Source organism: Scyliorhinus torazame, chromosome 18, assembly GCF_047496885.1.
Source record: "Scyliorhinus torazame isolate Kashiwa2021f chromosome 18, sScyTor2.1, whole genome shotgun sequence".
NCBI lineage: Eukaryota > Metazoa > Chordata > Chondrichthyes > Carcharhiniformes > Scyliorhinidae > Scyliorhinus > Scyliorhinus torazame.
In genome coordinates this window covers 31,846,943-31,861,359 of record NC_092724.1, presented here as the reverse complement: position 1 = coordinate 31,861,359, position 14,417 = coordinate 31,846,943, and the positions used below count along the sequence as shown (strand labels likewise).

Below are 14,417 nucleotides of genomic sequence, written 5' to 3'. Positions count from 1 at the left end.
TCCTGATCAACCTCCTGTGGGGACTTTATCAAAAGCCTACTGAAAATCCAAATATGCTAAGTCTATCAACTCTCCATTGTCAAGTGTGTTTGTAACATCCTCAAAAAACTTCCAAGTTCATCAAACATGATTCCCCATTCGTACATCCGTGATTATGCCCAATCAGATCATAATTATCAAAGTGTCAATTTAGCATATCAATTATAATATTTTCCCTAATACAAGGCTAACAAGGTCTACTCTCACTGCATAAAATAGTGGAATCCACCAAGCAACCTCTTTCAACACTCTGGGATGCATCAACTTCCAGTCTTCAGCCAATTCTATATACTCCATGTGATATTCACAAAGATACTGAATACTGCAAAGGCCCTTATAACATCCCCAAAATAGTACTAAAGATTCATGCTCCAGAGCTAACCCGTGCCCCTAGGCATACTTTTAATGTGCGGCTACAAAACTGGCATCTGCCCAGCAATGTGGAGAACTGTTCAGCTGTGTCCTGACCATAAGCAGGAAAAATCCAATCCAGTCAATTAGCATCCAGCAGTCTACTCTGTCATCAAAGTTATGGAAGGGGGTCATTGAAACTGCTAGCAACAGATACTTCAGCAAAACCTGCTCAGTGATGCTCAGTTGGATGCTGCAAGAGCCATTCAGTATAATGAATTGAATCAGGGTAGGCAGTGGCATAGTGGTACTGTTGGTGGACTAGTACTCCAGAGACCTAGGATAAATGATCTGGGGACACGGGTTCGAATCCCACCATTGCAGGTGATGGAATTTCAACTCAATAAAATATCTGGAATTAAAAAGTCTAATGATGGCCATGAAACCATTGTCGATTGTCAGGAAAACCCACCTGGTTCCCTAATGTCCTTCGGGGAAGGAAATCTGTCACCCTTACTTGGTCTGGCCTCCATGTGACTCCAGACCCACAGCAATGCGGTTGACTCTTAACTGTGCTCCAGGGGCAATGAGAGATGGGAAATAAATGCTGGACACCCACATCCCATGAACAAATTTTTTTTAAACCTGGACAAGAGCTGAACTGCAGATGAGAGTGTAACTGCCCTTGACATCACAGCACAATTTGACCACGTGACATCAAGCAACCCTCGCAAAGGCAATGGCAGTTTATGGGGAAAACTTCACTGCTTGGAGTTACATAAAAGCATAAAGATAGATGGGTGATATTGTTGGACGGTCCATCATATCAGTCCCAGGACATCACTGTAGGTGTTCCTCAGGATAATGTTCTAGCCCTAACTCGGTTTTCATTTGCTTGAATTACCTTTCTTCCAGCATAAGGGAAGAGGTTCGCTGATGATTATGCAATGTTCACCACCATTCACAACTCCACACAGATTCGGAAGTAGTCCATGTCCAAAAACAGCAAGACCTGGATAACATTCAGGCCTGGGTTGATTAGTGGCAAGTGACATTTGCGCCACAGAAGGGCCCAACAAGGTCCATCTCCAATTAACATGGCATTACATTGCGGAATCCCCACCATCAACATCCCAGGGGTTATCATTGAGCAGAAACTGAACTGGATCAGACATAGAAATACTGACTATAAGTGCACGTCAGGAGTTCGGTGACAAATAACCAACCTCCTGACTCCCCAAAATCTCTCCACTACCTGCAAAGCATGAGTCACAAGTGTGATGGAAAACGCTCCACTAGCCTGGATGAGTGCAGCTCCAACAACACTTAAACCTGACACCATCGAACACAAAGCAGCCTGCTTAATTGGCACCCCATCCACCACTTTAAAATTCACTCCTTCCAACACTGTCACACAGTGGCATCAGAGTGCACCATCTACATGTGCACTGCAGCAACACACCAAGGCTCCTTTGACAGCACCCAGGACCTTTATCACCTAGAAGGACAAGGGCAACAGTGGCATCTGCAAGTTTCCCTCCAAGCCACACACTATCTTGATTTGGAACTAGGTCATCGTTCCTTCACAGTCACAGGGTCAAAACATTGGAACTCTCTCCCTAACAGCACAGTGAATACTCCTACAATGTATGGACTGCAGCAGCCCAAAAAGGTGGCTCATCACACCTTCAAGGGCAGTTAGTGATGGCCAATAAATGCTGGCCAGCCAGCAACGATCACAACCCACAAAAGAAAAAATGAAATCATTTCCACTTCCATGAGCTCTAATTTTGTAATAAAACAGAAACCTCCTTTTTTAATGGGCTTGGATGATTCAAACTCTGTCCCAGTTTAAAAGCAGACAGCTAAATATTTTTAATATTTCAAAGTATAATTGGCCCATATTAGTAATACATTGTTGGGAAGGAGAATAGTTCCTCTCCATCTTTTTTCATCTGTGAATCAAACTTTATTCCACATTAATCTAAGATTTTAGTTGTAAGCAAAATGTTGTGTGCACAAAGATAATTAACAACAGTGTAGTTGAATTCAATTAATATGGGAATAAAAGGTGTGAAGAGGGCAGAGCTGCTAATTAATAGGGATCACCATCCGCTCTTTTTGAATTAGTATAACTGCTGTTATCACAGAATTGTTACAGTAGATGGATGCCATTTAGCCCTCGTGTCCATACTGGTTCTCTACAAGAGCAACAGAATAGTCCTACTTCTCCACCCTTTCCCCATAGCCCAGCATTTTCTCTCAAGTGCTTTTCTAATTCCCTTTAGAAAGCCACAGTTGAATTTGCCTCCATCACATACAGTGCATTCTAGATCCTAACCAGTCATTATGTAAACATTTTTTTTCACATCATTGTTGCTTCATTTGCCCTCTGCCAACAGGATCCATTTCTCCCATCTATTGTATCGCAATCCCCACATGCTTTTGAACACCTCCAACTATCCGCTCACACAAACATATTAAATTAGGAGCTGAAGTAGGCCATTCGGCTCATCTAGCCTGCTCCGCCATTCATTATCATGGCTGATCAGTTCGAATTCCACATACCCATCCACTCCCACTCCTGCCTTTCCCTAAAAAGAATCTATCTACCTTCACCTTAAAAATGACCCTTCTTCCACCACCTCCTCAGGCAGTGTTCCAAAGTTGCACAACCTTAGGACAGAAAAAAATTCTCCTCATCTGTCCTCAAAGGGCAACCCTCTGGATTCACCTACAAGAGGAAACATCCTTTCCACATCTTTCCAAGACCATTCAGGATCTTGTATACATAAGTCAAGTCACCCCTTCACTCATCTAAACTCCAGTGGAAACAAGCTCACATTGTCCAACCTTTCCTCATGACAACCTGCTTATTCCAGGTATCAAACTAGTAAACCTTCTCTGAACTGCCTCTAACACATTTAGATTCTGCCTTAAATAAGGCAAAACTACACACAATATTCAAGATGTGGTCTTACCAGTGCCCTGTTTAACTGAAGCATATATTAAATTCCTCTCCAAATAAGTAATAGCATTCCATAAGCCCACGCACTGTAGCTACATACTAAACATTTGTTGACTCATGTACTAGAACACCTAGATCCCTCTGCACCTCAGAATTCTGCACCTGTCCGGCGCTTAAGTAAAATTGTTTTTTTATTCTTCCTGCCAAAAAGTGAACAATCTCACATTTTCCCACATTATTCTCCATCTGCCAAATTTCTGCCCACTCACCTAACCTGTCTATATCTGTCTGCAACCTCCTGATGTCTTCCACACAGCATTGCGTCATCTCCAAATTTAGCTACCATGTCTTCACTCCAGTCATGGATATAAATTGTAAAAAGTGGAGGCCCCAGCAGAGACTACTGCAGGACTCCACTTGTCACATTCTGCCAATCAGAAAAAGACTCATTTAAGCATACTCTGTTCTGCCAGTCAGCCATATTCTCACCATGTTAATATGTTACCCCCTGCCACGAGCTGTTATTTTCCACAATAACCTTTGACGTAGTACCTGCACCATGAGCTGTTATTTTCCACAATAACCTTATCAGATGCTTTCTGGAAATCCAAGTGCAGTACATCCATAGGCTCCCCTTTAATCCACAGCACTTGTTACTCCTTCATAAATTGGTGAAACATCGGGCTGCGCCCGCCCAGAGAATCCCGCCCAAGGTCAATTGACCTTTCCAGTGTCTACGATTCACCCATGGTGACCTTGCGGCGAGCAGGGCAGAAGAACCCAGCTCATAATTTCCCTTTCACAAGCCATGCTGACTCTTCCAATTACCTTGCGTGCCCCACTATAACTTCCTTAATGATTAGAGTCTGATACCTTCCCCATAACAGACGCCAAGCTAACTGGCCTATAGTTCCCACGGCCTCCCTCCATTCTTGAATAGAGGGGTTGTGGTTATATTTGCTACTTTCCATTCTGGTGAAACTTTTCCAGATTCTAGTGAATTTTGGAAAATTAACACCAATACATCAACTAACTCACTAGCCACCTTTTAAGACCTTATGGTGAAGTCCATCAGGACCCGGAGACATGGCAGCCCATGGTGAGACATGGTGAGTGGGCAGAAATTTGGCAGATGGAGAATAATGTGGGAAAATGTGAGATTGTTCACTTTTTGGCAGGAAGAATAAAAAAAACAATTTTACTTAAGCGCCGGACAGGTGCAGAATTCTGAGGTGCAGAGGGATCTAGGTGTTCTAGTACATGAGTCAACAAATGTTTAGTATGTAGCTACAGTGCGTGGGCTTATGGAATGCTATTACTTATTTGGAGAGGAATTACTATCACTCCTAGTGATAGTAATTTCACCAAGTTACCATCTTTCCCACCTCGTGATTTACAGCTCTTACTGGAATATTTTTTGTAAGCGCAATATTTGTTCATTTCATCTACCCTTTCCTTATTATCTACTATTAACTCTCCATTGTCACTCTCTAGAGAACCAACACACTTTACTTACCTCTTGTCCTTCTTAAATGCCTGTAGAAACTCTTGCTATCCATTTTTACATTAAAAAAATATATATTTTTTATTCTCCTCCTTTTTCTCATTTTCTCCCAAGTTTGCACCCACCAACAATAAACAATAATCAGTAACGAATATAATGTCAATCCCCATATCAATAACAAAGATCCCATCCTTTCACCAAACCCCAAACCTTAGCCCGCATGTTCACAAACCAATGACAAAAAGGAATCCGGAATCACCCATAGTCACCATTAACACACACAGTCCCCCTCCCCCCAACCACCCCCCACCCCCAAATTAATGTTCGATGTTATCCAGTTCTTGAAAGTGCATAATGAATAATGCCCATGAATTGTAGAACCCCTCCATCCTTCCCCTCCGTTCAAATTTAACCTTCTCAAGAATTACAACAGGTCCCCCCCCGCCACACCAGGGCACAGGGTGCAGAGGTTGCTCGCCATCACATTAGATCCGCCTTTGGGCGATCAACTAGACGAAGGCTACAATATCTGCCTCCACACCCATTTCCAACCCCGGCTGATCCGACACGCCGAATATGGGGTGCAATTCTCCCATCGGGAGACTAAGTCCCGACGCTGGAGTGAAAACCGGAGTGTTTCACTCCGGCGTCGGATGCCGTTCCCAGCCCCCTATTCTCCCGCCCCCAGGGGGCTAGGAGCGGCGCCGCGTCATTTACACGCGCCGGGCACGCGGCACCGTGTAAATGACGTCACCCGCGCATGCGCTGTTGCCGTCCTCCACGCGGCCGCCCCGCAAGAAGATGTCGGATGGATCTTGCGGGGCAGCAGAGGAAAGGAGGTCCTCCTTCAGAGAGGCCGGCCCGCCGATCGGTGGGCACCGATTGCGGGCCAGACCCCTTTTGAGGCCCCCCCACAGGCCACCCCCTCAGCATTCCCGCGCTGTTCCCGCCGGCAGCGACCAGGTATGGATGGCGCCGGCGGGAACCTGTCGTGTTTGGCAGGCCGTCAGGCCATTCAGGCCGGAGAATCGCCGCTCACCCATTACCAATGGCAAGAGGCGATTCTCCTAGCGCCCAGCCGTGATTCGTGCCTCGCCGGTTTGGGGGGGGGGGGGGGCTGGTGGGAGAAGTGCGGGCGGCGTGGCGGGACCTGCGCGGTGCCCAGGCGATTCACCCACCCAGCGTGGGGGGGGGGGGGAAGAGAGAAAGAGAAAGAGAGAATACCGCCCATGGCCTCCCGAGGGCTCGGGTCCAGTTTCATGTGCACCCCTTTAGAGATTACCCTAAAAACCTCCTTCCAGTAATCCTCCAGCTTTGGACAGGACCAAAACATATGAACGTGATTTGCGGGTTTCTCTCTCCTCCCCCTCCCCCCCCCCCCCCTGCCGCCCCGCAACGTTCACACACATCTTCTACCCCTTCAAAGAATCGGCTCATCCTCGCCCTTGTGAGGTGTGCTCGATATACCACCTTCAGCTGTATCAGCCCCAACTTCGCGCACGAGGTGGAGGCTTTCACTCTCTGGAGCACCTCACACCAGAACCCCTCCTCCATACCCTCTCCCAACTATTCCTCCCATTTTGCTTTGATCTCCTCTTCAAAAATACCTCCATAAACCGCCGACACTACCTCCTTCTCCAATCCCCGTTGTCAGCACCTCCTCCAGCATGTGGAGGCTGGCTCCACCGGGAAGCTCGGTATTGCCTTCCTGGCAAAATCCCGAACCTGCATGTATCTAAACATTACCCCCTGCTCCAGCCCATACTTCGCTTTCCAGCTCCTTCCGACCCCCAAGAAACAAATCTTTGTGCTTTAATCCCCTTCTCCTCCCATTTCCGAAAATTTCTATCCCCCATTTTTACATTTCTATCTTGTTTCCCCTCATAACTTCTTTCTCCTGATTAATCTTGGTCATTCTCTGCAATCATTATATTCTGACCAATCATCTCAACTGCCAATCGAACATTGTATTCGTATTCCTCAAGTTTGATCCTTTCCTTTACTGCAGTTAACCACGGATGGAGTCCTCCTCCCCTTAGAAATGTTCTTTCTAGCAGGAATATACTTGAGTATTCTGAAATATCTGTACAAATGTCTGCCTCTGCTTCTCTATTGATCGATCCTCTAGCCTAGTATCCAGTTCACTACAGCTATCTGAGCTTTCATCCCACATAGTTGCCCTTATTCAAGGTATAAATACTGGTGTTAGGACCCACTCTTCTCACTTTCCAACTGAAAGTAAAATTCAATCATATTGTGATCGTGGCTACCTAGGGGTGCCTTCACTGAGGTAATCAATAATCCTGTCATAAATTCACAATACCAAGTCTAATAACCTTTTTCTCTTTTGTAATCTATCCAAATAACTGAAGTCCCTCATCCCTGGAACCATTCTTGTAAATCATCTCAGCCCTCTCTCTCATGCCTTCACACCCTCCTTAAAGTGCATTGCCCAGAATTAGACATCTCTCCAGCTGAGGCCGCCAGTGTTTAAAAAGATTCACCATAACTTCCTTGCCTTTATCTAAAAGAGCAGGATCCCATATGCCTTTTTAGCCACCATCAATCTGTCCTACCACCTTCAATTATTTTTTTTTCCCCACATATACCCCAAGTTCTCTCTCCCTGCACCCCTTTAAAACACTTATTGCCTCCCCATACTCATTACCAAAGGGCATCACTTCATACCTCCCTGCATCATCTGCCACATGTCTACCCATTCCAACAGCCTGTCTGTGCTTTCTCAAAGTCTATCACTCACCGTTCACAATGCTTCCAAGTACAGATAATGTGATCCTACTACTGACACCCAAGGAACCTTACTTTATCTTTCTCCAATCTGAAAAGCCACCATTCAGCACCACTACATTTTCTTGTTACCCAGACAACTTCATATCTATGCTGCTAATGTCCATTTTATTCCATGGGCTTCAACTGTGCTGACAGGTTAATTATGTGGCACTGTATCAAATACCTTTTGAAAGCCTATGTACACCACATCAACTACATTTGGCTAGTCAACTCTTGGGCCTGTGTGCTGCAACTGTTATGGGGCGAGATTCCCCGACCCCCCGCCGGGTCGGAGAATCGCCGGGGGCTGGCGTGAATCCCGCCCCTGCCGGTTGCCAAATTCTCCGGCACCAGAGATTCGGCGGGGGCGGGAATCGCGCCGCGCCGGTTGGCTGGCCCCCCCCCCCCCCCCCCCCCCCGGCAATTCTCCGGCCCGGATGGGCCGAAGTCCCGCTGCTAGGGGGGGGCGCGGGGCGATCTGGCCCCGGGGGGGGTGCCCCCACTGTGGCCTGGCCCGCGATCGGGGCCCACCGATCCGCGGGAAGGCCTGGGCCGTGGGGGCACTCTTTTCCTTCCACCTTCGCCACGGTCTCCACCATGGCAGAGGCGGAAGTGACTCCCTCCAGAGCGCATGCGCGGGGATGCAGTGAGCGGCCGCTAATGCTCCCGCTCATGCGCCGCCCGGCAATGTCATTTCCGTGCCAGCTGGCGGGGCAACAAAGGCCTTTTCCACCAGCTGGCGGGGCGGAAATCAGTCCGGCGCGGGCCTAGCCCCGCAAGGTTAGGGCTCGGCCCCCCAAGATGCGGAGGATTCCGCACCTTTGGGGCGGCGCGATGCCCGACTGATTAGCGCCGTTTTTGGCGACGGTCGGCGGACATCACGCCGATACTGGAGAATTTCGCCCATGCTGTCCGTTAATTTATTACAAATTGTCAACTTAGTTCTTACTGTGTTATTGCAACTATCGACAGTAGACAAAGGTGATTATAACAAATACATTTAGATGCTGTACTAGAACTGAGCATAAATTAGTTTTGTAGGCATACTATTGACTTAATTTGCTTCATTAATTTACAGCACCTTGAGCGCCGAGGATGGCCCAGAATGCTATGAGCTCCAGATTTGCGTGAAGGATTACTGTTTTGCCCGAGAAGATCGAAGTGTGGGAATTGCCGTGATGCAGCTGCATGATATTATTCAGAAGGGAAGTTGTGCCTGTTGGTTACCACTTGGTCGCAGAATTCATATGGATGAGACAGGACTAACTGTCCTCAGGATACTTTCACAAAGAAACAATGATGAGGTGGCAAAGGAATTTGTAAAATTAAAATCTGACATACGTTCTGCTGAGGAGGGCAGTTGAAAGAAGTGGCCAAAATCAAAAGAGCAGAGTTTAGAATTTTAATTTATTACTTTGGAGCTTCAGTTTTCTCATCTAATGAAGCCACATGTCCCACTTACGAAATAAGCAAAAAAAAAAAATCAGCAGAGGTCTGATTTCAAGTTTTGGTAAATGCATGATGTCTCTGTAATTTTTTTGCCAGCGTGGACAACTAATTTTATTTTTTGTTCATGAGAGGCAGCACCCAGCCCCTTAGAAATCTGAATATTTACAAGTAACAATTGGATTGACTTTATCTTAAGGCTAATATCACGTGTAAATAAATCCCCGCATGACTCTACTGAGCCTGTGTACAATGAGCACTGTGATCCTGTCCTTGTGGAGACCTACAGCTGAGAGAACTTATATACCTCTTGTGAAAAGTCTCAGTTACCTTCCTCTTTAACACCAAAATGCCAAAGTGTCTTTATACTCACTGGTGTAGCCAATTTCTTACACATTCCACAGTATTTCTTGAACAAATTGCTACGCTGGAGCTGTACTCACAAACAGGCTTGGTATTCTACAAACCATAGGATTAGACCCAAGTTTTTGCATTTTATTTATTGCATTGCAAAAGAAAATGGCATCTTTAAAATAATAGGTTAGTTCCTCAACATACGTTTAAAATTCTGGTGTAATGAAAAAATGGAAAGATTAACATCTAATAGCCATTCTAAGGACCATTAAAACTTAGGTCAATCCAGAGAAACTCCCATCTATTAATTAATTTTGTTTCAGCTTATGCACTGTGACTGAATAATATTACTGTAAAAAGCATCATGAGTAGCCTTATGAGCCACAATTGAAATAACAAAAATTTACATAAAATTATTAACATGTACATCATTTGTCCTTTTTAACCATCCTCTCTCCATTCTACCTATTTTTATTCTGACTTTTTAAAATTAATTTGCAGGATGTGGGTGGCACTGGCAAGGCCTCCATTTATTGTCCATCCCGGTTTTCCCTCGTCAATCGAATAGCTTGATAGGCCATTTCAGAGGGCAGTTAAAAGTTAACCACTACTGTAGATCTGAAGTCACATATAGGCAAAGACTATGCAAGGAGTTCCTTCACTAAGTTTGTGAACGGTTTATATGACAATCTGCTAATTACATGGTCATCATTGGTGATACAATTTTTGAAACACTCTCGATGATTTGGATTTCAGAATTGTCAGTCCAGTAACATAACCATGTTACCATTCCCACTAATATAATTTAATCCATCTATTCTAATCCTTTTTTTTCTTTTTCCTTGCTGCCACTATACAGAACTAAGTTTAAAAAAAAAAAAATTTCTGCAAAGAACCTAAAGACTGATAAAAGAACAGAGAATTGGCAAGGCTTATGATAACCAAGAAACGTATTCAATGCAAATCCTCGAGTTACAAATTTGTAATATCAAGATAGTTACAAAAATCTATTTGCATTCACCACACTTCGTGTCAAGGTTGCAACTAAGAAGCCAAAGTAATACCTAGGATCTTTGTTTTTGAAATCTTAGGCCTTCAGTAGCTGATATCTAAAAAAAAAGATTAAAACTTCAGCTTGCACTGGATCTCACCTGATCTGAAACAAACTCATTATTTTTTTCTTATGTTTACTTTTTAAATATCAAAATTGTCAAACATTAATAGTCTGACAGCAGGAAATGTGAATTGTCAGAACATATTTTAGCCATTTCTGATCATTTTAGCCATTAAATTTGAGAAAAAATATTACTTTTCATAGTCCCAATGCAAGTACTTATCTGGTCAAAGTATTAAATAGTTTTAAGCAACGTAATTGAGCAAAGACCCTGATTATGTATATGAATCCTCCAGAAAACAGCTCCACGATTAGTGGAAGACTGCTCTCTACTGAAAAGAATTAACTTATTTTTTTAAACTCACCATTATTTGACTCCCATTATCGTGGCATTTGTATGCTATGACTAATTTTGAAAGCACAACTTTCTATTAAATCTTAGTTATGTTACTGATGTCTTCCTACCCTTAGCAACCAGTGGCACACTTAGGATGGCTGGGTGTGCAGTTTCCATTGCAGTCCAGACAATAGGGCCTTTTGTCTGGCCAAGGACAGACCAAGATTGAATTTAAAATAGTCTATGCAGAATATGAAAAAAAGGTACCATTTTACTATGAGAACACAGATATTTAAAAAAATGAATTTAATACCAAACTTCCCACATTGAATATGCAGAATGGGAAAGGAAAAGAGCAGTATTCATCATCCCCTTCCTCAGTTCATTATATATTTTATGAGCCGAGAAAAAAAAACTTTTGTCTAATCCTTGGAGATGATTTTAAGGTAACTTCACGTTCGGTTTGGAAACCACATTGCTGTACCAACAGTGGTATTCTCTCATGTTCACTTGTTTTGCTGCCTTATATGCTAATTTTAATGTAAGAACTGATTTTTTGTAAGTGAGGGACTGCATGACAGTAAATAGTTCCAAATGAAGGGTGTGGCATTTTCTGTGGCGGAATATTCATTACTCAATTTTATTTGAGGACAATTAGGAAAATAGCATGAAGCTTAACAATTTTTGAAATGTAATTTTAAATGTGCTTTGTTTCTAATATATTTTCAGCACCCAGAATGCTGAAAACCATTTCAGAACACTAGTTCAGAACACCCTAAACAAAGCAGCCCATTAATTGCAGCAATGTTCAGCAGGCATTGGGTGGTTTGAAATAATTTGCACTATTTACTGCCTTCACCGTTAGAATCCTATTCCAAACTGGTCTTCAGCAGGGAGGAAACCTTTCGCTGTTGCTCATTTATGGTACTTTACAGAATTTTTCCTTTTTAATTTTATATTTTGTATTTCAAATATACTTTGCAAAACTGTTCGGTTTCTTGTTTGGCCCAGATCCAAGGGCAGTTGATAGTCCCTCCTAGAATAAACTTAATCACACCTTTATTTCTTTGAAGCAAAACCAAAGCTAATAAAAGTTCATAAATGACTCCAATAATTTTACACCAGAATTAAAAAATCTTTAATTTTAGATAATTCACACAAATTTTAAAAATGGTTCTTACTTCCACTTTGTAATATTCAGCATTAGAAATATAACATGGCACTAGCAGTAGCCAACTGCACTACCAGGTTTAGTACTGTGCCATACAGATCTGGAAGGAATGAAATTTAATCCCAGTTTCGAGTAATTTAAATGGGGTAGCAATGAGGAAAGGAGAAAAATCAATTAAATTGTTTTAAGGGGACTCCTAATGATAAGTTGCTCGTCTGCTCCATATCCCTTGAAACCTTTTATCAAACATGGGTAAATGGAATGGAGGTGCAGGTTAACCACGCTATAATTAAACGGTGGAACAGACTCAAGGCTGAATGGTCCAATTCTGTTTTTGTCACTATTGTGTTGGTCCTGAAGCAATTTGGAACATCAAGAAAGGCACTACAGAAATAAAACAAATCAATGCTGGAAATACTCAGTAGGTCTGGCAGCATCTGTGGATTGGGTCTATGAGATTCATTGTTAAGGTGGATAGCGAATTCTCAAAAGACATAGGGCGGGATTCTCTGACCCCCCACCGGGCCGGAGAATCGCCGTTGGGCGGCATGAATCCCGTCCCCGCTGGCTGCCGAATTCTCGGACTAGTTTGATCTCCAATCTCATCAGTTCCATCTTCAAACACATTGAGACATTGTGGAGCTCTTTACTTAGCTATAATATCATGACGTTAGATAGTTGTCTCTGCTTACTTATACAAAAACATTTCCAAATGCAAACAACTTATTGCAGAACTACCTTGAGGCAGCAGTAAAAAAAAGCTATAATCAATCTATCTGTTCAATTATGAAATATTAAATCCAAATTAAAAGCAATGGTCTCCAGAGAGCATTAATATGGACCTGCATGACCCAATGACATTTAAAATTAGATTTCCTAGGCATGTATAGCATTCATATGCCACTTTTCCCTTCAGAAAAAATCAAGATCCGAAACTTTGCATTCCAGAGATTCAAAAGAGCAAACCTTTGTCCCTATTACTCTATTGTGGTACCAAGAGAGTGCAGGGCCAAATATCACAGCAAAGTGATAGTAACGTTTATGGTAGTTTAAAGAGTCATTTCATCAAAGTCGAAATAAACCACCAATAACTTTTGAATTACCAGACTTCCTCAATGGCCATTCAAAAAGATTGCATCATATATTGTCATCTATCGTATTACAAAGAAAAAAAGGTGTCAAACAACAAAAAACGCACATTTCAATTTTGAGAAATATTGTCTGTGTTAGATCTGAAATAAATCTTAGTATCAATATTACCTTCTGAGGCCAAAACAATGATGTAACTGCCATTTTCTCCACTACTGATTATTTACTTATATTTTATTAGAGAATACTGAATTAAAGAACATCCTTAAAAAGGATTAAGATCCCGTCTGACAATGAAATGTATAAAGTACATTAATAATAAAGTACAGTAATATATTACAGGACAGCAACAAGTACATTGAAATAATTCTATAAAATCAAATCAGTTTCAATTACAGAATAGCTTTTTCATATGCATTGCAGAAAAATGTAAATGTTGGATTGGAACTTCATTGTCATTTTGAAAGTGTATTAGTCTATTTACATGTACATTTTGCAATGATTTGCTAGTCAATATCACAAAAATATCCTCTTACAAATTTAAAAGTTGATTTTATTATGAATAATGCAAGAATAAATAGTTTTAAGCACAAACATGGGACAGAACCATATCAATCTCAGGTCTGCTTTATTTAGTTGTGTTTCCCCACACGGGTTAAGCCACTGAAAGGGGAAATTTTGAGCATCAGGGTGGGGGACAGGGTTCTTAAATCAGGGAAATGATTCAGATGATCTCAAATTTTCTCTTAGTTTATCAGTAACATAAATCAGTGACATGCAACTTAAATATGGAGTACCCAACTCCCCAGGTGGAGGAAAAGTGCACAGTAATGAAAAAGTACCATAAAAATATAAATTGTATTGTGGTTAAGTTAACTGCTCAAAAACCTTCAGCCGACTTTCAGTTTTGAATCACAACTAAACTGAACATCTGAGTAAAGATTCATTTAGTGCATGTGAACAAATCAAAGTGCTCAAACTACACTTCAAACATTTCAGTGAGCTTGAATCAATTACCTCAAGCTAAAATCCCATCTGTGTCTGTATACCTTCACAAACTCTTCCCCACCCTAGGTTTTGGGCTTGGATCCACTAGTGGGCTGTTTTATGCTTTAGGCTTCAAAAAGATGCCACCCGTCATTTTAGAACTAGCTGTTAGCTTCAAAGGAACTGCAAATAAGTACTTGTAATAAAAGCTGTTTTTTCAATTGAACTTATATGTGTTTAGCATTAAGAGGGCTATGCTATTTAACT

The 14,417-nt window shown here is 42.4% G+C and overlaps 1 protein-coding gene across 1 annotated transcript in view; it reads left to right on the top strand.

The window, feature by feature from the left end:
* LOC140395097 (protein unc-13 homolog A-like) overlaps window positions 1-14,376 on the top strand; it is a 522,914-nt gene extending 508,538 nt beyond the window's left edge. The window contains exon 43 of the mRNA XM_072482511.1: window positions 8,731-14,376. Within this exon, the coding sequence (XP_072338612.1) occupies window positions 8,731-9,016 (286 nt within the window). The 3' untranslated portion in view covers window positions 9,017-14,376. The remainder of the gene's footprint in view (window positions 1-8,730) is intronic.
* The last annotated feature ends 41 nt before the right edge of the window (window positions 14,377-14,417 follow it).